This window comes from Mauremys mutica, chromosome 6 (assembly GCF_020497125.1).
Source record: "Mauremys mutica isolate MM-2020 ecotype Southern chromosome 6, ASM2049712v1, whole genome shotgun sequence".
NCBI lineage: Eukaryota > Metazoa > Chordata > Testudines > Geoemydidae > Mauremys > Mauremys mutica.
Window position 1 is genome coordinate 68,276,203 of NC_059077.1, and position 24,336 is coordinate 68,300,538.

General features: G+C 38.7%; 1 protein-coding gene across 1 annotated transcript in view; it reads left to right on the forward strand.

Annotated features, from left to right (window-relative positions):
* Positions 1–516: 516 nt before the first annotated feature.
* The window catches only part of YTHDC2 (YTH domain containing 2), a 44,086-nt gene continuing 20,266 nt past the window's right edge, over positions 517–24,336 (forward strand). The window contains exons 1-18 of the mRNA XM_045021810.1: positions 517–804; positions 2,759–2,849; positions 3,876–4,072; positions 5,993–6,192; positions 8,649–8,815; positions 11,022–11,124; positions 12,294–12,450; positions 13,271–13,378; positions 14,586–14,734; positions 16,468–16,603; positions 17,067–17,193; positions 18,310–18,375; positions 21,221–21,399; positions 21,849–21,945; positions 22,032–22,119; positions 22,210–22,290; positions 22,953–23,035; positions 24,116–24,221. Of these exons, the coding sequence (XP_044877745.1) occupies positions 621–804; positions 2,759–2,849; positions 3,876–4,072; positions 5,993–6,192; positions 8,649–8,815; positions 11,022–11,124; positions 12,294–12,450; positions 13,271–13,378; positions 14,586–14,734; positions 16,468–16,603; positions 17,067–17,193; positions 18,310–18,375; positions 21,221–21,399; positions 21,849–21,945; positions 22,032–22,119; positions 22,210–22,290; positions 22,953–23,035; positions 24,116–24,221 (2,319 nt within the window). The 5' untranslated portion in view covers positions 517–620. The remainder of the gene's footprint in view (positions 805–2,758; positions 2,850–3,875; positions 4,073–5,992; positions 6,193–8,648; positions 8,816–11,021; positions 11,125–12,293; positions 12,451–13,270; positions 13,379–14,585; positions 14,735–16,467; positions 16,604–17,066; positions 17,194–18,309; positions 18,376–21,220; positions 21,400–21,848; positions 21,946–22,031; positions 22,120–22,209; positions 22,291–22,952; positions 23,036–24,115; positions 24,222–24,336) is intronic.

A 24,336-nucleotide genomic window follows, 5' to 3' on the forward strand; every position in this document is an offset into this window, starting at 1 on the left:
CCTTTAGGGGCCGCAGGTGGTACGACCTTAAATCAGAGGCGGGGCCCTTCGGAAATTGTAGCCCTAGGCCGATTTGCTGGGGAGGACGAACTGGCATGGAGCCCTGCCTCAGAAACAGGGGCAGACACGAGCAGCAGGCGCTCCTGCCTGACCCGCGTGGGGAGGCGCCAGCCCACAGACAGCTCCTGGGGCCGAGAGGCAACCAGCTGCGGTGAGCGCCCGGCCCGCGGGGTGACGCGCACCAGGCTCGGGGGGTGGGGGTGAGCGCCGGGACACAGAGCTGCAGCTAGGGCGGGCTAAGCCTACACGCCCGCGCGCTGCCCCTAAGGCTGTGATTGGATTGACGCGACCGCCCCCAGCGCATGCGTCCCGCGCGGCGTCCGGTCCTATCTCCTGCGTGCCCCCTTCGCCCCGCCCCCGCCTGAAGGGACGTCATTGCGTCGCGGCTGGTCACGCCCCTTTCACTTTCCCTCTGAGCCGTGGGTGGCCGGCTCGACTGCTGCTCGGTGCCCCGGCCGCCGGCGGGTGCGCGCGCGGCCTGCCCCGGCCGCCAGAGGGAGCCCTGCAGCCCCGGGCCCGGGCTGGGAGCGAGCGAGCGAGGGTCTCGCCCCCGCAGGGAGATGTCGCGGCCCAGCAGCGTGTCCCCCCGGCCGCCCAGCAGCGCCCTGTCCGGCGGGGGCCCGGCCGCAGCCTCCGGCTCGGGCAGCGGCCGGGCCAGGGGGCTGAAGGACATCCGCATCGACGAGGAGGTGAAGATCGCGGTGAACATCGCCCTGGAGCGGTTCCGCTACGGGGACCAGAGAGGTGACGGCGGGCCGGGATGATGTAGAGGCACCTGGGAGGGAGTCGGTGCGTGAGGCCCTGTGGGGGCTGGGGGCCGAGGGGGCTTCTGGGTGAGCAGGGAGATCTGCCTGTCTGGGGAGGGGGTGATCTGGACGGGGTGGGGGGGGGAGGGCAGGGGATGGGGGGACCCTTTGTCAGGGTCCCTTCCCCACTCTGAACTTTAGGGTGCAGATGTGGGGACCCGCATGAAAGACCCCCAAGCTTATTTACCAACTTAGGTTAACAGTAAGTTGCCACCACCAGTCGTGTTCCAAATCTTAGGGGCGAGCCACTTGAGAAATATTTGGGGGAAGACAGAGTTCCAAGTCCCTAACCCCCCCCCCCCTTTCCTGGGCAGACTTTAGACTAATTCCTCCCCCCAAGTCCTTACACTCCTTTTCCTGGGTAGGCTTGAGAGTATACCCTCACAGATTCAAAACTTTTGGATCTTAAAACAATGAAAAATCAATCAGGTTCTTAAAAGAAGGATTTTATTAAAAGAAAAGGTAAAGTTTATCTCTGTAAAATCAGGATGGAAATAACTTTACAGGGTAATCCGATTCAAAGAGTCCAGAGGAACCCCCTCTAGCCTTAGTTTCAAAGTTACAGCAAAACAGGGATAAACCTCCCTCTAGCAAAAGAACATTTACAAGTTGAGAAAACAAAGATAAAACTAACAGGCCTTGCCTGGCTGTTACTTACAAGTTTGAAATATGAGAGACTTATGCAGAAAGATTTGGAGAACATGGATTGATGTCCGGTCCCCCTTAGTCCCAAGAGCGAACATCACCAAAACAAAGAGCACAAACAAAAGCCTCCCCCCTCCAAGATTTGAAAGTATCTTGTCCCCTTATTTGTCCTTTGGGTCAGGTGTCAGCCTGGTTACCTGAGCTTCTTAACCCTTTACAGGTAAAAGGATTTTGGTGTCTCTGGCCAGGAGGGATTTTATGGAATTATATACAGGAGGGTTGTTACCCTTCCCTTTATAGTTATGACACACCTAGACAGGGGCTGTGGGGGGGGAAGGTAGGGGTTGGGTTGCGGGGTGGGGGGGGGCTGGGCAGGGAGTGTGGGGGAGGAGGGCAGGGGTTGGGTGGGGAGTGACCTAGGAAAGAAGTGGGGGGGGGTAGGGGAGGGCTTGGATTGGGTTGTGGGGGGTGATTTGTTTAGGGGGTGTTTGTGTGGGGGAGGGCAGGACAGGACATGGGGAAGGGAAAGGTTATACTGCTGCCCCATTCTGGTGGCTGAAGCTCTTTGAGGGCACTGTGGGGCTCTTGGTTTGGGAAGCAGGTAGAATCATTCTAGCATTAACAGGAATAGCTATTGAGGTGAATTTAGGGTGATGAGGCTGACAGCATGTCATGTCTGAGCTATAATATTCATGGCTAGAACATGTCTCGGTGCTGGTACTTCATGCATGTGTGCCGCCCTAATCTCTTTGGAGGTTCCATGGATGCTTATTGCATCTTGGATCCTTATCAGTTATGTGAGCTCTAACCCAACATAATGAGCTCCTATACCACCTCAGTCCTCTAATTGCCCAAGTGCCATATTGGCCAAAATATTCAGGGGTGAATGGTGGACATGACTCCCTGGCACTTGTACCACTGAGCTCTTACGCTGGGCCTGGCAAATGACTGCAGTTTGCTGACAAAGCTAGGAACCACTACAATAGGTGTTGGCAAGAGTTTTATATGTGTAAGGAGGAAGATACTTCCCACTAACAAAGTAGAACTACAGGTTGGCTTCCCCTCTTGGGAAAAGGTAAATTAGACTAATTTGTTTGGAGGTTAGAGATCTCTGCTCACTAGTTCTTGGTGAGATTGCTTGTTTTGGCATGGAAATAAGCAAATATTTCTCATTTTATTTGAAATAGGGAAGAAGTAACATGCTAATTATGTTGTGTTATATCTGCTAATTTTTTTAAATTTTCTAGAAATGGAATTTCCTTCTTCTTTGACTAGTACTGAAAGAGCATTTATTCACCGACTGAGTCAGTCTCTTGGTCTGATTTCTAAAAGTAAAGGGTAAGTTAATGTGAGATTGGTTGTGTTAATTACTAAAAATGAAGGTCCACATATCTCTTTAAAAGGCAATATATATATTTCCAGTATTTCTTGTAGTTTGACCGAGGGCAGATCATTCAGAAGGGTCAAGTAGGGAAGAGATACTGAGGTTCCTTGCAGGGTTCTTTGAGCACTAGTTCTCTGGTTGAAGGAATCTGGGGCCTGTTCAGTTTGGGAAGCCTTGCCCCCTCTCTACCTTATGGATTCATGAAATTGGCAAAGAAAAAACTCTCTTTACACATAGAGCCAGGAGTCATTCTACTCTGAACTGTATTGCCTCCCGACCAAGATTCTGCATGGAATCTGAGAGCTTGGTAAGGGACATATCATCGAGAGCAGCACCACCCCTACTCCTAGAAATGTGTGAGAGCATCTGTACAGAATAATGGAGGAAAGGAGTTGGATGGTATTGCGGGGATAGGTTTACTCCCCAAGTTGCTCCGCATTTCAGCCTTCTAAGTAGAAAAGGGGAAATCTTCATACAGAGGGCCCCTTCCATGCTGAGATAAACAAAAGATGATCAAGGTCCAAAAGTTGTAGGGTCACACAGCAGAAGAGGAAACAGAGCACAGAGTATATAAAAGACATAAAAATCTGGACTTGCTGATAGATCAGTTTGGGGAAGCATCCTAAGAGACTGAGTTTGAGCAAAACATTTTTTTCTTCTATGATTCTTGAAATAACTTCTGAAGGGGTACTGTCAAGGTTCAAAAGCCTGATCATGGCCACTGAGATGATAGCAGGTCTTTGAGTCAGAATCCTAAAACCAGGTTGACCTTTTGCTTAAGCATCCTGTTGGATCTCTTAATCGTGTGCTGGATGCTTCTCTTATTCTGTGTTTTTTTTGTGGTATTTGATATATTATTAGACTTAACTTTTTTTGTAGATCACCTTAATATAATTTAGGAGTTAATTGTCAGAAGATTTGTATGTATAGGTAAAATAGCTACTATCTAATGAAATGAAAATTTTCTTAATTTTTCTCAGAAAAGGAGCAAACAGATATTTAACCATAAAGAAGAAAGATGGATCAGAATTGGCTCATACAGTAATGGCCTGTAGTTTGACCCCCAATACAAAACATGCTATTAGGAGCCTAATTCAGAGATTTCCTGTGACCAATAAAGAACGCACTGAACTTCTACCAAAAACAGAACGAGGAAATGTGTTTGCTGTTGAAGCTGGTATGTGCAGTATAATCTGATAAGAGTTTGTGAGTTCATATTGTTAGAAAATAACTTGCTTTTAATTTTCTCATGCCATGCTATATTATTGACTTTTTCCTATTAAAGTAAGAAGGAAGCTTATATTTGTATTATATTAATTGTATTCCAATTGTAGACCTGGTCCGTAAACTAAAGAGTTTACAATTCAGACTTCTTAAATCTCCACTAAGTGACAGAACTAGTTCAAATATACATTTGATAAATTATCTAATGCCAGAACACTGACCTTTTAACAGGATTATTACTTGAACAGGTATTCAGCTATGAGGGCTTAATTGTATTTCTGTATAGGAGGTTTGGTCTGGTGCACAGAAAACTCTACTTCATTTGACATTACAGATTTTATGATGGTTCTAAATACTGCACACCTCTTGTTAACCTTATTATAATACAACCTTAAGAACAAGACTAGAGTTTTGTGTGGTTAGGAACCATTATTTATTAACTGTGTGGCAGTGCTTTATGAAGAAGGGTGTGTATGATTTGATATAGCAATGTACGAACAGTAAGTCTATTTACCTATCCAGCCTGCTTAGCCAGTTGTTTGCTCCTGTCCAGTTCAGTCTGTTAGCTTGTGCGAAGAAGTAGTAGATATAAAGGACTCAAGTTTGTACTGAAATTGCATCTTCTGAGTTTTTCATGTGTGAAGGTGTTTCTTGATAGATTTGACATTTTCAGTAAACTTATACTAAAACTGCTTGAATTGATGTTTTGCAAGAAGCATGAAAACCTACCTAGAATTTATTTTTAGTTTATTTAATAGTGATGAACATCAATAGTTTGATTTTTTAGGTAGTTTTAATATTAGACTCTTGCAGAATAGCCTCTTATGCTAAAGATTTTTATGATCCTTGCATGTTTATGGTATGTGCTAGTGTTAAATATGTGGCAGTGTACACTGTATATCTAGAAGTATAGACTCTCAGCAAAATCAGTTTACCGTATTCCAAATTAGACACATGTCTAAGAGTATGTTTACACTGCAATTAGACCCCACAGCAGGTACATGCCTACTGACTTGGGCTTGCTGGGGTTCTTAACTGCAGTGTAGATTCCCAGCTGGGACTGCAGTCTGAGCTCTGGGATCCTCCCACCTCTCAGGGTCCTAGAGTCTGGGCTGCAGCCTGAACCTGGAAGTCTACACTGCAGTTAAACAGCGCTGCAGCCCTAACACCATGAACCCAAGTCAGGTGGCCAGGGTCTGCTGCGGGTTTATAATTGTACTGTAGACATAATCTGTCTGCAGGATTTGGGACTAATTTAAACATGGATACAATGAATGTGGCCAACAAATCATTAGGAAAGGAGTGGGACAAGAACCACATGGGTTACAATATGATTATACGTTAACTCAGAGAAGGCATGTGTGTATCATTGTGGATTATTTAAAAAATCATTAGTCATCTATTATTTTAATATATAACTTCTCTAGGAACTGTAGAAGAAATGGGTCTGCAGGAGAGACTTAAGGCCAGCATGGTAGCCTCACAGGTCAACTTCTTTAAGTCAGTTGCCACCTCTCCTTAGATGCCTAGATGCGTTGCTTTTAAATATAATGGATTGTTCTCTTTCCCTGTGGGGCTGAGTCTGATGTTTTCACAGCACTTGTAGCCTTTCCCCACTTTGGCAGTGAGATATTGGGAAGGTTAATCTTTTTATTCTTTCAGAAACCTTTGTCAAACAACAGAATGACTTCCACCAGTGTTCTGGAATGTGTTCCTTTGTCACTTTAAAATATTTTACTGCACTAACATGAAAACGTGATATTTTGATTTTATTTTAGAAACCTCTGTATTAACAATGTTCAGTTTTTGCGTTGAGTTATAGCATTTTGGGGGACACCTTTGATGCCATGTCATTAATTCTGTCTTGTCTTAGAGAACAGAGAAATGAGTAAGACAAGTGGGCGACTTAACAATGGCATCCCTCAGATTCCTGTGAAAAGGGGGGAATCTGAATTTGATTCCTTCAGGCAATCTCTACCAGTTTTTGAAAAACAGGAAGAAATTGTCAGAATTATTAAAGAAAATAAAGTTGTTCTGATTGTGGGAGAAACTGGATCAGGAAAAACTACTCAGGTATGTCTTTTCGCTTAATGAAATTAAAAGGAATAATTAATTCTTTATACTGTTGGACTAACCATATGTGTTTTATCTGTGTGTCAGAATGAAGTCCTAAAACATTATTTATTTAAATGGGATCTCTTCGTATTACTCTGTTGGCTTTTCTTTGTGTCCAGGTTTGGGTGCCACATTTTAGGAAAGGTGTGGACATACTGGTGAGGGTCCACAGGGGGTCAACAAAATGACAAAAGGTTTAGAAAACCTGACCTATGAGGAAAGATTTAAAAAAACCTACGCATGTTAAGTCTTCAGAAAAGCAGACTGAGGGGGGAGCTAAGAAGTCTTCAGATATGTTAAGGGCTGTTATAAAGAGAATTGCATCCGACGAAGTGGGTATTCACCCACGAAAGCTCATGCTGCAAAACGTCTGTTAGTCTATAAGGTGCCACAGGATTCTTTGCTGCTTATAAAGAGAATGGTGATCAATTGTTATTCAGGTCTACTGAAGGTAAGACGAGAAGTAATCTGCTTACTCTGCAGCAAGGGAGGTTTAGGTTAGATATTAGGAAAAGCTTCCTGAGGATAGTTAAGGTCTGGAATAGGCTTTCAAGGGAGGCTGTGGTTGAAGATTTTTAAGAACAGGTTAGACAAACAGCTGTCAGAGATGGTCTCAAGTATACTTTATCCTGGGTGGGGAGCTGGACTTTGACCTCTCCAGGCAGGTTCCAACCCTACACTTTTTTTATTGTAGTTTATGGCCCCTGCATTATGTGCTGTGTTTTTAACACAATGAACTGGCCTAAGAACACAGGGCCAAATCCTGCTTACTTACTGCACATGGGAAGTTCCATTACCAGGTTACGGGAGCAGGATTTATCCCAGAAAAGTCAACAATTCTTGGTTTTATTTTTTTTTGCTTTATGGCCCAACCCATCCTGATTTAGAGGGGAAGTGAAAGTGGCAATTAAGAAATTGTTGACATATGCACACATACAGAACAGTTGATAGAAATGGCTGCAAATTACAGTTAGGAAATGCAGACAAGTGGTAAGAAAGGGATCAGTGAAAAATCTGTGGTCAGTAGGTGTAAGGACAATAAGAAATAATTTATTTAAATATATTGGAAACAAATAAAACCTACAATGGCATAAATTGATTACTAGATGAGGATGGTAAAATTGACAGCCATGATGCAGAAAGGGCAGTAAATATTTGTTTTCTGTATTTGATTTTTTTTTATTCTAAATAATGACTGTAGAGTTCTCTTAAACTCTACCATGACTACAGGGAGACTCTTCCTAAAAGTTGTCATGGCAAAATTGCGGTGTTATTTCCCTTTTAAGAGAATTGTTAAATTTCTAACCAAATAGATAAAAGAACACTACATCGTTAAAATTTTGTTAGATCATCCTGTGTACCAGTGCTCCTTATCTCTATGTTTTGGGTAAGGAACTTGAGAAAGCAGCATCTGAAATGTTTCAAATTCTCTCTTAAACAGGCTAGAGCCCAAAATAACGTCATCTACCTAAAATCAGATTGAAAGATGCCTGTTCTATTTCCTTGACTTTGTCAGTAATAGCCCATTATGGGTCTATTAAACACTCCTAGAAAAAATTCTTTTTGGCTTTGGATGCCTTCTTCCTGTATCAGGAACCAGCTCTGCCCTCTGCTATGAATCCCAGAGGGATCCCTGTATGTTTCTCATTTGGCAACAACAGGAGTAGTAGTCTCAGCAGAGCCTCCTAAGAAAGGCTAGTATGTAGGAGGAGAGAAAAGAAAGATCGAACACTTCAGCACCCAAAGCCTTGCAGTGATGGGGGTTGGCATCTAGGATAAGAAGCTCTGACCTTTCCTCTCAATAATAAACGACAGAGAGTGAGCAGACAGCCATGAGCTCCTAAACCTCTCACCTCTTGTCTATTTCTGTAGTGATTTATGGTGATCTGCCTCCTTCATGCTGAGTACCAGTATTAAACACCCAAAATACCCTAAAATGAATAATGAAAAAAGAGTTGTAATGGGCTCTTACAGACTGAATCTCCATCTCTTCTTTATAAAATGAGCCAATGCAAACTGCTTTACTCAATGGTGCTTCTCAGGGCTAGTCTACACTTACCGTCCGGGTCGACGCGGTGAGTTCGACTTCTCGGAGTTCGAACTATCGCGTCTGATCTAAACGCGATAGTTCGAACTCCGGAAGCGCCGCGGTCGACTCCGGTACTCCGCCACTGCAAAAGGCGGTGGCGGAGTCGACCTTGGAGCCGCGGACTTCGATCCCGCGGCGTCTGGACGGGTAAGTAGTTCGAACTAGGGTACTTCGAGTTCAGCTACGCTATTCACGTAGCTGAACTTGCGTACCCTAGTTCGACCCCCGCCCTTAGTGTAGACCTGCCCTCAGTTATATATTTTGTTTGCTAAGGTAGAAAGGTTGCAACGCTATCAAACTAAAAAACAAACTCACTTTCTTCTAGATTCCTCAATTCCTTCTTGATGACTGTTACAAAAATGGAATTCCATGTCGCATATTTTGCACTCAGCCAAGACGTTTGGCAGCTATTGCTGTGGCTGAAAGGGTTGCTGCAGAAAGGAGAGAAAAGATTGGCCAGACAATTGGCTATCAGATCCGATTAGAAAGCAGGTATAAATAATATTATGTTTTTGTGTTTAAAAAAAAAAAAAGTTGTATGAATGCATCATACTCTTTGAAGAAAAATTAGATTTTAAGTTCCTCAGGGCAGGTACTGTTCATCTCATGTCATTTAAGCAACATGCTTATCTGTGATGCTGAACAATAAATGATCAAAGAAACACAGATAGTTGGCTACATTGTGTGAAATATAAAATATGAAGTTCCATCTGATCAGACGTCTATGAAAGTGCAAAAACCAGAAATCTCTGCTGACACACAACTTCAGCCTTAGTTTGATCTGAAAATAAATAATAATTTGAGGAAATGTGGATCTAAGTTTTTCCTCAAGCACAAAACCCCAATTCATTTTAGTGAAAATAAAAAAGTTTATTTTTATTCATTATTTGTATAGTTCTGAAAGTCTTAGGAGCTCTGAAGATATGCTAGTAAGACAGGGTCTTATCCTAAATAATTTAATGTAATGCACACTAAACAGTGTTTAAACGTGTAGAAAATAGGAGGAAACAAAAATTAGTTGAGCCCTTGCCTGTTTTTTGTTTTTTTGTTAATGTTTGTTTTTATTTTAATTTGTTCATTAGCTAACCCTTTCAGCAGGAGGTTTATCAGACTGTTGGGAGACCTGTGTTTTTTAAAGTGAGGGGGGGGGAGATTGGTTGGACAGAGGATGTAGGGGTTGGGGGTTTCCAGGCATATGGTGCCATTCAGAAGGTGGTGGGGACAAGTGGGAGGAGGACACTAAGGTCTTGGCTTGTTATGCAGCTTCAGTGGAGTGGAGGTGCTAAAGTGAGTGCAGAAGGTGACAAAAGCAGAGGAATGAAGGAGCTAGGTGGCCTTGAAGGTGAATACAGAGGCGTACGTTTGATGGGGAAAGTCACAGGAAGCTGGTGAAGGGTTTTTAAGAGGGGCTAAAGATTATGAAAATGTCCAGTAAAATGGACTTGCAAGAGTGTTTTGAGAGTCTGAAGAGGGCCGAGGCAAGATGAGTGTCTGTCTGGCAGGCCAGAGAAGAAGATGTTGCAGTAGCTGAGGATAGGAATAAGTAGTTTCTGTAGGGTTTGGTGGCAGAGATGGACAAGAGCAGGTGTTTTCCTAGGCAATATCTCCTAAAAGAACTAACAGGATTCTAGAAGGAGCTTGAATGTGCGAGGGGAATAGAAGAGAGACTGAGAGGATAGTGGAATTTCCATCAGTAATTGACAAGAGGAGAAGAAGAAGGGAGCATTTGGGAGGGAAAGTAGTTAATTTTTTTAGTCCTGTTAAGCATTAGATTAGAGGGGATACCCAGGAAGAGAAGCTGGAGAGGCAGTCATAGATGTCAATCTGAACAGAGGTAGGTTAGGAATGGAGTGGTAAGATACCTTTAGGCTGGTTTCTTCTTTTTGAGAGGCTGAATGGATTCCCAGCTGTTATCCTGTGTGTCTCCCTTTTCGGCTACACTTTAGATGTCTGCAAGAAAAAAAACCCTTGCTAGAGGTGGATGTTAGTCAAGCATTTGTTGAGGCTTGAATTGGTGGGGGAAAAGTAGTAGCAGTCTCCCAAGCTATGTCCACACACCTCGCGTTGCCTATTGGAGGCACCAAAATGAGATGCGAGCACAATACAATTTTGTAGATATTCAAAATATAATCACTTGGGCTCTACTGACATGAGAGCTGAGATTCTGGAGAACAAGATGGAAGCCTCTAGGGCTATGTCTACACTAGCATTTGCTGCAGTATAACTTATGGCACTTAGGGGTGTGAAAAAGCCACCCCTCAGAGTGATGTAAGCGCTGTATAGACAGTGCTATGTCGGCAGGGCTGGATAGTTAAGCAGACCCGAGAGCTCTCTCCCATCAGAGCAGTCACATTAGAGAACTTACTGTAGCACACTTTCATCGCTGTAGCTCCACCACTGTAAACTCTTTAGTGTAGATATAGCCTAAAAAAGACTGGCTTGCAAGTCAGGCTGGTGTGATCCGGCTGTTTTCAAGCACTGACAGTTGAAAATATTTTTCAGTGGTATAAGCTGGAAAGTTCAAGAGCATGTTTTACCTTACATTAAGGAGTCATTTCTTAGTGACCAGGTATTAATTTTTTTGGAGTACCATTAATTTTTAATAAGAATATGAAAGATAGATTGCATATTTTAAATTATATGTAATGTATAACATTGCAAAGAACTGAACGTGTCTGTTCCATAACTGTTTAATTAGGGTTTCTCCAAAGACGCTGTTAACATTTTGCACTAACGGTGTATTACTTCGTACGCTGATGGCAGGAGACAGCACGCTATCGACCGTGACACATGTTATTGTGGTAAGAACCCTTGCATGTTCATGTAGAGTGACATTCCAGAGCCCTTGACAACTGTGAGATCAGGCTTTATTTTTTCTCATTAATTGGCTGTATAGTATACTTAGTCTCAAATATTTATGTCAGCTGAGCAAAATATGAATCATAATTACTGTTTGCTGCCTTTGACTGGTCTATATAGTAGTTCGTGTGTTTTTGTTTTTCTGCATTAAAAATACTGTTTGACAGTTTAATGGGCTCAGGTTTTTTAGTGCATATTTGAAATTTAATAAGAGTGCATAGATATATTGAGGGGAGGATAGAATACTGAATTGTTTGCAACATTCTTTGGAACTAAATACAGTAGTCTTAGGACAGCTCATGTTGATACTGTGGAGTCTGGTGAGCATGTATCAGAATTCCATGTGTCTCACATTTCTGTTTGCAGTCTAAATTGAAGCAACACTTCTATAAGCATTCTGTACTGCAAAGTGCTGAGCACTCTGGCCACAGTCAGGATCATGACCCTATTGTGTTAAGCACTGTACAAACATACAGAGAGGTCCTGCTCCAAAGAGCTTAAACCAATTTAATGTGTGTTGCTTTAGATTGTAACAGAATATCAAAGGTAACAATCGTAGGAACACATGGGTACATAGAGCAAGATACCTTCACAATTTAATGGTTCTGAATTTTTTGACTTTTTAGAAAAAGTTCAAGATGTAAATAATCTCTGGTCAGCTACCTGTGACTGAATTATACTTCATGGAGGATTGTGCGGTTTTTTTGCTCTTATGGTAAATGTTAATCTGAAAAGTTATTTTATAAAAATTAAATTGTGGGGATCCAGGTTTGTCTCCGCGATTTCCAGATCAGATTTGTTCAGTTATCGAGTAAGGAGATTGTTTTGCAACTGCTAGTCTGAAAACCCAACTGAGGATCTAAAAATCTAGCAGTGTTTTGTGGATCATGCATCATCTTCAGTAATAAGATTCAGCAGGCAAATTCTGCTCTGAGATACTTGTACAAAATCCCTCCTCTACAGTTTTTTACTTCATGATATAAAGATGTATTTCCTTTGACAAATATTTGTGTAGTTTATTGGCCATCTATACAGGTTAGCAAAGGGTACAGTTTTCTCAAATATTTTGATCCTGGATCTGGGATGTTTGTCCTTTTTCGTCTTGTTACAGGATGAAGTACATGAGAGGGATCGATTCAGTGACTTCTTGCTAACAAAGTTAAGAGACATATTGCAAAAACAGACAACTTTGAAACTGATTCTTTCTAGTGCTGCCCTGGATGTAAATCTCTTTATCAGATATTTTGGAAGCTGCCCAGTGATACACAGTAAGTCAAGTGATAGCATATGCGCAAGTACTAAATCTGACTAATTTTAAGATCAGTTTTTTCCTAACTAGAATTTATCTATTGCATTTTGCATAACAAAATATTTGAATAAGGGTTTGTTAAACCTATGACACTGGGGGGAGGGATAGCTCAGTGGTTTGAGCATTGGCCTGCTAAACCCAGGGTTGTGAGTTCAATCCTTGAGGGGGGCCATTTAGGGAACTGGGGTAAAGATCTATCTGGGGATTGATCCTGCTTTGAGCAGGGGGTTGGACTAGATGACCTTCTGAAGTCCCTTCCAACCCTAATCTTCTATGATTCTTCTATGATTAAGCAAATCAAAGTTGAAATTGTGTGCTGACACACACTCCTGAGGTTGCTGAATTTTGAAACATTTCTGTAACCATTCCAGATTAGTACATTATTTTTACAGAGTATTTTTATATATATATTTTTTGTGTTTTAGAGATAAAGGAATAAAGTGGGGTACAAAGACAAGAGAATGAGTTCAGCTTGATGCAGAGAAAATTAGAAGCGCTAATAACTTTGAGCATGTAATTCCGGCTGGTATTTTCAACCTTCTTGTAAAATGCTCATCTGCCTTGACTCCACTATTATTAATAAAATGAACCCCTACCAAAGTTATAACTTTTTATTGAAAGAATTATTATTGTTGAATCTTTAAAATAGCCCTTAAAAATTTGTTGAAATCTTTTTCTTCTCCATACCAAGGCAGATGTATTGGTTCCATCATGTAAGGATAACTAACGGAGGCAAGGAAAATCTAAAAATACTAAATATTAATTATTTCTATTTTCAGTTCAAGGAAGACCATATGAAGTTAAGGAGATGTTTCTGGAAGATACCTTACGAAGTACAGGATATACAAATAAAGAGATGGTAAAATACAAAAAAGAAAAACAGCGAGGTTAGTATACTTATTTCGAGGTGGGGAAAAGAGACATTGGTAGCATTGGTTTTCTAGTTGTAAAACATGGCCAACATTTTTGTTCAGAAATAGATTTTTGTTCAAAATATTGAATGGTAAACTTCAGTGGATCAACGCAAGCATTTTTTTTGGCCCTAAATGTTTTACTCTTTTGTGGTACATTTTGTAAAATCTCGAAATAACAATTTCCTGCTGTTTTCTTTTTTACATTTTTTTTTGTTCTCCACTTGGTAAACGTTTTTTGTTTTTTTTTTTACTGTTTCTAATGAAGCAGAATCCTGCATAATTCATTTGTTTACTTTTAGCTGTGTGCAGGCATCATAATATCAACAGGTACTATATAGGCACAACACAATGTCTGCAATGCACAGAAACAGTGACTATTGATGTATAGGGGTTTTGTTTGTCTTTCCAATTGGTGGATATTTAAGAAAAGTAGAATCTAGAAAAACTCATATATTAACCAGTTTAAAGAAGACTATGGTGAGGCTAAATAGACATACATGTCCCTATTTAAAAAAAAAAAATAACAAAAAACCCAACCCCAACTTATACAATGTATGACCTATTAACAAAATATCTTTTAAAACTTAACGTGAGGCATAATTATATAGTGTACATCATTCATGTTGCTCACTTTGATATAGAAATGATAAATCACTGTTGACCTAGTAAAGCTTTTATATTCCTGAGAAATATGTATAATGACCAGTCATGGTCTCCATTATGTTGTTTGTCTAGGAGCTATTTAATTCCTCTTGCTTGATCATTTCAAAAGTTTTCTGCTTGCACAGAAGTAAGAAATTTTGTGTCCATTCCTGTAATAATTCCTTACTTCGAACTCCTCTTCTATTACAGTCTTATAGTACTTTGTCCTGATCATTTCAGGATTGAGTCTTCTGTATATTATGGCTTTATTCCTTGCTCTTAAAGCAAAGGTTTGCAGTAATGAAACTTTGGAAGATCTTTGCTAGTTACTAGACACTGCCCCTGGATTTGAGCCAGCATTCTAACCAAAGGGTTGCATAGACAAACTCTTACTATGTATGCTTTTTGGAAAGTATTTATGCATGGTAATGTCTCCAATACAATTTTAAAGTTAATTATCTTTAATAAATAAAAGTGGGTATTAAAATGTGGATAATAAAATGTTTGCTATGCTTTATTAAAATTATAAATATTTTAGAAGAGAAACAGCAAACCACCCTTACAGAATGGTATTCTGCTCAAGACAACACTAGCAAACCAGAATCTCAAAGACAGAGATCTGTCCCAAGTGTGTCTGAAGAGTATGACTTGTTGGATGATGGTGGTGACACAGTGTTCAGTCAACTGGTATGGTTTTCTTTTTGTCAGAATTCAATTTTCAAATATGCTATATCTATATTAGTAGTCTATCTTTTCTCCCCCATATAATATGTGGCTATAACAGTTACATAAGGCAATTTAATTTTAACAAACAAATTATGGATAGATCCTATACACCTGTGGAAAAAGCAAGTGTGCTCTGCTTGAAATGTTAACAGTAGTATTTAAAAGGGAAGACTTTTTTAATCCCTTGGTGGCAGGAGTGAATGAATATCTCTCAGAAGACGTCGCATTGCTAAGAACAATGAACGAATGTTAAAATATTATGGTCACAAAAGTGACTGTAAAAATCTTATTTACTCAACACACCTGCCTCTCATTTGTGTCTTCTAAGTCGTATTTGCTTGCTTCAGTGACAAAACAGTTATATTGCGTATACTTGTGTAGTGACCCATCCCTTTCAGAGTTCAAGTTGAACTGGCAGTACTGGAAAAATCATCTTTTTTGTTGTAAACTAAGCGAAGTTAATCGGGAAGCCATTGAGACAATAAATGGATCTGTAGGGACCATTTACAGTTAATCTTTAATGTATCACGCTCTTAAATAACATTGGCTATTTATCTAAATGTCTGACAGAATATACTTGATGGAAAAAATGCAATAAAAAGTTCAGACTTAAGGCCATCCTGACAAATTTATTCAAGTACAGATTAAAGGTATTTTTCATTAAAACTTTGTACCTGCCACCCAATTATCATCTTTGCTTAATATATTGTGTTTGTTATGTAGAAAGATGGGACTGCTTATAATGGTATGTCCTTTAACCATAGCATTTTATTAGTTAAACCATGTTATAGAAGTCTTACACTTGTGTACATTTAAAAATAAGGGACTGTTCCTTTGTAAACAGTATTAGGAAGGGAATAAATGACACGTTCACTTGCAGTAATTGCCTGAAGTCACTTCTTTCTTTACAATCCTCTTTGCAGTTCCAAATTAGTTTAATTTAGATGGCATTGTTTGTAGTCTATTCTTAACTGTTGTGTGTCTCAGTCTTGAGTGACGATGTGAAAATGAGTCCTGGTCTCCAGTATTATATGGATATTCATCTGAGAAACTTTCAGCTCCTTGAAAGTGTTTGTCAGAAAATTGATATAGTAAAGGGCTGAATCAAGCATAGGCTACAAGTACAAGTGTACATATAAGATTATAAATTTTATAGATCTGCATGTTTAGAGACAGTGATGTTTACAGTTTTGTGTTTAATAAATGTAGAAAATGGGTTTATAGTGAAATTGTTGATATGGAGGTTTTTTAGAGGGACACAAATGCTTTTAAATGAGTTTTTATTTCAGTTGCTGTTTAGAATATTTTCTTCCACTCTTTTACAGATAAGTGAAAATGACTTAACTGTTTGTTTGTTAAATCTTTATAAAGCATTAGATCTTATCCTATTTTAAAAACTTATTTTGTCTTTATTTAGATAAAGTGCCCTACCATTCTTGTCCTTTTAATAATAATTTAGTTTGAGGACGTGACTTTTGTATGCCACAATTCCATTCATTATGAAAGCTGGAAACTTGTTTTCCTGTCATAATGTAGTGGATTGGCATAGTATCACATTATTAAAATAGTGAGGGGTGGGTGAGTCGGAGGGTGGGTGAGAGTGGGTGTGTGAAGAATGTAAAACATTAGATTAGCAACTGCTTTAGAGAAGATTCAAATATTTTTTGTTTTTCAAGTCTGTTATCTTTTTTCAGACTGAAAAAGATGTGAATTGCCTTGAACCATGGTTGATAAAAGAAATGGATTCTTGTCTCTCCGATATATGGTTGCATAAAGATGTTGATGCCTTTGCTCAGGTGTTTCACCTTATCTTAACTGAAAATGTCAGTGGTAGGTTTCTCTTATTTCTCTAAGCAACCTTGTTTTTCTTACTGGGCTGTGCAGCTTCCTACAGAGACTTTACAAAATAAAAAAATAATGCAATGAGTTAAAAGTGCTATGAATTCTACATCACTTTTAGTTTCTCAATTTTTGTTTAATTTTACATTAAAATACCTCTTTGAGAATTGACTTAAGATTTGTATGATTATTGGATTGTGTCCTTGATTATTGATTATTACCACAGCATTCTTGAAGCGTACATAGAATCATTTTGGGTAATACAATGTTAAGTTCATGAAGACTGACAATGGGAAAAAATGAATCTTTTGGTCCTTCATCCAGAAACTAATCTTTCTGTAGGTGGGTGGAATTTAGCAGTGCTGCTAAATATAATGTTTGGAGGAATCAGTAACACTGTTTGAAGAATTTCCTTTTTGCCCAAAACACTAATGTTTCAATTTTTCCTCATTAGTTGATTACAGACACAGTGAAACCAGTGCAACTGCACTAATGATTGCTTCAGGGAGAGGTTTCTTAAGTCAGGTAGAACAGCTGATTGGAATGGGAGCAAATGTCCACAGCAAATCATCCAATGGCTGGTAAAAACCAATTGAATTCTTTCAAAATCTGATTTGTTTGTTTTCTAAATAGGCAAGTTTTCAGTTTACAACCAGGAATAATTGCATATTTTGATAATGTTACCTTATAGTCTTGAAAAACTAATTTTTTTTTAAATTCTACCCTGTTTTCTTTACTCTTTCTGCCTAATGTCATTTCTCAATTTCAAAAGCTTTTCAAAATATTTACTTGTAAAATCTTTGCTTTGGAATTGTTTTTAAGTGTACTGGCATATAGTTCCCCTTCCAATGGGCCTAATTCAAAATCCATTGAAGTAAACAAGAGTTTTTCCATTTACTCCAATAGGCAGTGGACCAGGGTCAAAATGCTTTGCCTTTTGTATTAATTGGGAGCTATATATGCAAGACTGAAAAGAGAGTACATGGTATTATTCGGACCTTCTTTCTCTTCAGGAATGACTTGTGGTACTGTCTATAAATATAATATCCCTTGACTTTCACACATCTGTAACCATTAATTCGTTGTTCTAGTTATTAGAAAAGATAACTTAGGATCATGGTAGATCGTTGTAATACAAAATGAAGTAGGAATTGGTCTAGCATTGGATTTATATCAGGCAGATACTGATACCAGATGCATGCAAAACAGATTTGATTTAGGGAGAGAAGGGTAAAATTGGCTTTATAAGGAGATAATGAACAGGAATTTTAATTTTAAAAACCAAATCTTTGAGCATATGAATCTCTTAGTCTTCAGAGAATACTAGGTGTGCCATTTCAGAACACTTGCATGTGGAGTATAGGCAGTAGTGAAGGAAAAATACAAAGTGTGACTTAGTATTGCACATAGGCTTATGTTTTCCAACAGAAGAAGTGAAAAATTATTTTTCACTATAACTTGCTTGTACTTGTTCTTGCACAGAGCTGGCAAACTTACTTTGTGGGGATTTCTGTATACTGTATTATTTGGATATCATGTGCTTTCAAGTGTGAAAACATCTAGTGGATACTACAGTGATGAGAGAACAAGAAGTGCACAAGTGTTTAAAAAACGGATACATAGAATCTGTAGTTGACTGATATAAGGTATTTGTAGTTCTGAATGAAACAGTAAAGAACACTTTGTAACTGTTGCAGGATGGCTTTGGATTGGGCTAAACATTTTGGACAGACTGAGATTGTAGATCTTCTGGAATCTTACAGGTAAGGTATTCCTGCTTTGCTGAAACAGTTATTTAACATGTAAATGAACTAAACATGTAAATGAATATTCATACATAACTTTAATGGGTACAACAATGTTTCGTTCTCTGGGTTCTAAAATCTGGCACAAAAAAGCCAATTTGCAAAATTAGCTGTAATAAATCCAGAAGATATTCTTGCTTTTTAAAAAGTAAACCTCCTGTAATAAGACTAGGTGGTTTAAAAATATATATCAAATACATTATAGCAGTGGTTCCCAAACTTGTTCCGCTGCTTGTGCAGGGAAAGCCCCTGGCGGGCCGGGCCGATTTGTTTACCTGCCGCGTCCGCAGGTTTAGCCGATCATGGCTCCAGGCCAATGGGAGCTGTTGGAAGCGGCGCGGGCCGAGGGACATACTGGCTAGGAGCTAGACTAGACATGATAAATCAATCCCCGCTGCCAATCCAGCTGGTAGTGAAGACATACCCTTAGATGAGCTATAAAACAAATCAACTAGAGCAAAATGAAGGGAGAAAAGACACTTAGAGATATCTATTCAGTGCATTTCACTTGCACTTTGGCAATATCACTACTGGCATAGCCAAGTTGAACAAATGTAAACTATTCCTATATTGCACAAGATAGTCTATTACACAGACAATTTGACTATGTATGTTGTTTTTTTCATGCATAAATGTTTTCTATACATATTTTTGTTTGAATGTGCTTTAGCCTTGGTATCAAAGAAAAATAAATATATCAGACTTGAGAGTAGGAGGAAATTTCTAAGGCTTTGTCCTCATAGTTTTTTATAAGGGTGTTATTTTTTTTCTGTCAAAATTGTTTAATTGGTATAATCCTAGAGTGGGCACACTTATATCAATATAAAAGAGCCATTATAGCTTATTCCCCTTCTCTATGGGCATAGCTATCCCAGTATAAGGCACCTTTATACTGATACAAGTATGTTCACACTAAAGTAGTTTTGCTTTAACTGTACAAGTATAGTTAAAATGCTACAATTTTTATGTGCAGACAAGGCTTTAGAGTCCAAGTTAAATCAGTTCAGGTCTTCCAGAGTAAAAGTCCTCTAGTTGAAATGGGATTTAGCCATTTTGAAACTAACATGCAACATAATGACAGGTTTCAGAGTAGCAGCCGTGTTAGTCTGTATCCGCAAAAAAAACAGGAGTACTTGTGGCACCTTAAAGACTAACAAATTTATTTTAGCATGAGCTTTCGTGAGCTAAAGTGTAAACTACATTTCTGTTTTTGGAATATTTTATTCAAAATGTGGTTTTCACTGTACTGTCTTAGCATGATATTATGTATTGACAAGTAATATATGCATATATAATATATACACTGGAACATTCAAAAATAATAGTTTGGATCATAGAAGCTCTCTGGTTATGATAAAAGACATTGGTTTTAGATCATCTTACTACTGCTAAAACGTAACTGTTAAACTGATTTACCACCTACTCAAAAAACTGCAGCTGTGTTTCTTTAAGTGGGTAGAGCTACATGCTGGTGGGGGAAAAAATGCATTTTCCAGCTACTGTTTCCCTTTTAAAAGGTAAATTGGGTGACTGGCATTAAAAACAAGTGAAAGTATAACCATTTAAAGCCCTGATTAAACAAAGCATTTCAGCTCATTAAGCATGTTAAGTACTGAATGGCACTGGCACTTAAATCACTGAAGTCAGTGAATAGTAATTTGCTGTTGTGAATATTCTGTTATTACCTACACCATCTCAAATATTTCAGTATGAAATAAGAACTGGATATCTTGGTAGTTCTGATCTTATTTTGAATTCATGGCTACAGGGAAGCCTAGTTGTCTGATGCACACTTCCACTCTTGTTTCTTGAGGCATAAGCTTATTTTATGTAACATAAGAACGGCCGTACTGGGTCAGACTAAAGGTCCATCCAGCCCAGTATCCTGTCTACTGACAGTGGCCAATGCCAGGTGTCCCAGAGGGAGTGAACCTAACAGGTAATGATCAAGTGATCTCTCTCCTGCCGTCCATCACCACGCTCTGACAAACAGAGGCTAGGGACACCATTCCTTACCCATCCTGGCTAATAGCCCTTAATGGACTTAACCTCCATGAATTTATCCAGTTCTCTTTTAAACCCTGTTATAGTCCTAGTCTTCACAACCTCCTCAGGCAAGGAGTTCCACAAGTTGACTGTGCGCTGTGTGAAGAACAACTTCCTTTCAGTTGTTTTAAACCTGCTACCCATTAATTTCATTTGGTGGCCCCATGTTCTTATATTATGGGAACAAGTAAATTACTTTTCCTTTTTCACTTTCTCCATATCATTCATGATTTTATATACCTCTGTCATATCCCCCCCCCTCCCCCAGTCTCCTCTTTTCCAAGCTGAAAAGTCCTAGCCTCTTGAATTTCTCCTCATATGGGACACGTTCCAAATCCCTAATCATTTTAGTTGCCCTTCTCTGAACCTTTTCTAATGGCAGTATATCTTTTTTGAGATGAGGAGACCACATCTGTACGCAGTATTCAAGATGTGGGCGTACCATGGATTTATATAAGGGCAATAAGATATTTTCCGTCTTATTCTCTATCCCCTTTTTTATGATTCCTAACATCCTGTTTGCTTTTTTGACTGCTACTGCACACTGTGGATAGTCCTCTGAAGACATCCACGCAATGACTGCCAAGATATTTTTCCTGATTAGTAGTAGCTAAATTATCCCCCATCATATTGTATGTGAAGTTGGGGTTATTTTTCCCAATGTGCATTACTTTAAATTTATCCACATTAAATTTCATTTGCCATTTTGTTGCCCAATCACTTAGTGACTCTGTGTGTGTGTGTATTTATATTTCAGCGCTTCATTAGAGTTTGGAAATCTGGATGAAAGTTCTCTAGTGCAGGCAAATGGTGGTGATCTTAGTGCAGAAGACAGAGAACTATTGAAAGCTTATCATCACAGTTTTGATGATGAAAAAGTGGATCTGGATCTGATAATGCACCTACTTTACAACATCTGTCATAGCTGTGATGCTGGTAAGCATGTATTAAAAATGTTTATTTAGTAAGTTACAGGGGAGTTGCATCTTACGCAGGGGTTATGTTCTGAAGTCCGCGCGTAAGGTGAAAATCACGTATAGTCAAACGGTCGTTGAGTGAAATGGCGGGCGGAATCGCCCGCACCACAGGTACAGTATTTAAATTGTTATTTTTCTCTTTTGTTTTGTTTTGCCGAGCGTGTATAGTTAATATCACACAAGTTAAATGCATCTATGATGCGACTCCACTGTACTGTGGATACAGCTTATTTCAGATGTATCAGTGATCGCACTTGTCTTTTGTGGAATAGTAATAACTACATACACTGAAGTACTGCATGTAAATCCTTTGTGTATTTACAAATACATATTACTGGAGCATGTTTTTCTGTGATTTAAAATGAGTTTCCTATGTAACGTCTGTATGCTACTTTTTTTTTTTTAAAGGAGCAGTTTTAATTTTTCTTCCTGGATATGATGAGATAGTTGGCTTAAGGGATCGCATTCTGTTTGATGACAAGAGGTTTGCTGATAATGCTCACAGGTAAATTCTTTAGTTTCTGTTGCTGATTTTAATGCTTCTTAGCATCAAAAATATATATTTAAATTTCACTTCTATTTTGCCATTAGATATCAAGTTTTTATGCTGCATTCAAATATGCAAACATCAGATCAGAAGAAGGTGCTAAAAACTCCACCTCCGGGCATTCGCAAAATAGCAAGTATCAAATTACTTTTTTCAGCTGTTCACTTTGATTTATGCTGTCTTCAGTTCTACAGTTACTATAAAATAACTTTATTGTTGCAGATTCTTTCTACTAATATTGCAGAAACCAGCATCACAGTCAATGATGTTGTCTTTGTTATTGACTCTGGCAAGATGAAAGAGGTATGGTTGTGTAAACTTTGGGTTAATATTGCTGAAAGAAATAGTGCAGAGAAGTGTGAAGTGGTACATATTTTAAGTAAAGATGTTAACAGTACCGGTAGGAAAACTTTATTAGCAGGATTATTACTGGCACATGTAACTGAACTTATTGAGGATTCTTGAATGCAAATCTTGTGACAACTAAAATAATGTTATAAATGTTTAGTATGATTGTATTTTGCACTCAAATACCAAATTTAGGAAAATATGGTAATAATTTACAAATGTGGCAAAGAAGAAATAAAATTTAATCAAGTACAATAACGAGATGTTTATGCTTAGCCCTATGATAAAGCGAGGGGAAATAAAACTCACTTTCTGTGCTATACTAGGCATTATAAATGAAAAGAACCTGATAGCCAGAAAAATTACATTGAACAGATTTTGGATTTGACTTTAATTTAAAAAAGGCCTATATATTTGTAAAGGAAGAGAAGTAGGTTCTAAATAAACACTTGATTATAGTTAACAAACTTTAAACATGCCCAGGTCCAATTACTGTAATTATTGTAGTTGAATTTAGCTTGATAATTTAGGTAATTTATTTATGTTGCTTTGTTTTAATGTACCCTAGTAAATCTATCTCTTGTTCTTGTGATATGAATTCTACCTTAATATTGTAGAAGTCCTTTGATGCGCTGAACTGTGTTACCATGCTAAAAATGGTGTGGATTTCAAAAGCCAGTGCCATCCAGAGAAAAGGCAGGTAATGTACATTTCACGTTGAATCTTATTTCACAAACATTGAACTTTGTATATGTTAAACGTGGCAAGGAGGCAGACCATTGCCTTTATAATAGGAAGTATTTTGATGTCAACTATCAATGAATTCCTTTCATCCAAATGCAATTAAAATAATTTAAAAACTTTGTCTCTCTATTATAATATTGGAGTTACTATTATAAGGAAAACATTGAGACTCAAACAGGCTTAAATAACTTTAAAAGATTTCACCTAACCAGACTTTTGAATTGGGAAAATCGTTATAATATACAAGTCTGATATAGAAATTCACTTATCTGCTCTTTTATTCACAATTCTGAGGGTTTGTCCACACTACAGATGGAAGAATTCTTCTGTTGACCTTGCACTGTCTATACCAGGTCTTAGGTCGGCTTAACTATTTTTTCTCAGGGGTGTGAATTTTTCACATCTCTGAGTGATGTAGCTAGGTTGACCTAAATTTTTGTTGTAGACCAGGCCTTGCTGTTTGCTGTTTTTTGATAACTTTTGGGCCTTATTTTCACTTATACTACAAGCATCACTTCATGCTACTGTGGGAGTGTAAAGGGTCCTTAGAGAGTGAAAATTACATTTATACCTACTTTAAAGCCTCTCTTCACTCGTAGAATCATACAGAGTTTAAGGCAAGAAGGGACCACCAGATCATCTAATCTGACCTTCTATATATCACAGACCCTCACCACTATCTAGCGACCACACACTGCTGCCAGAGTCATTAGAGTTGCTCTTAGTATAATTGACAAATCTATTTGTATTTAAATCAAGTGTTTCTTCCTGAAGAGTTTCCACCTGCTCTTTTTTGATCCTGCAGCGGAGTCATAATTGTCCAGTTTGGTGATTAAATATTTTTGTTTTGGGAAGATTAGATCATTTTCCTGGAAAATCTAAGTCTGCGTGTTTAAAAAAAAAAGTAGTATATTTATTTTTACGTTAAATGTGCTTGACTGTAGCTCTCCTTTCGTGTTTTCATTATGAGCATTTTTTTTTAATACACTTTGTATTTGATTCTCAGCTGTCTTTTAAGTAATATTTTGTTTCTAAGGGCTGGACGCTGTCGGCCTGGAATCTGTTTCCGACTCTTCAGCAGGCTCCGATTTCAGAATATGTTGGAATTTCAGACTCCAGAACTTCTAAGAATGCCACTACAGGTGGATCTTCACTTGAAAACTATTATTTTTTCTGTTGTTTTACCATAAGTCTACACATTGCTTTACAAAACATATGCTGGAAAAAAAGTCCCTGTCTTGAATACTTATAACCTCG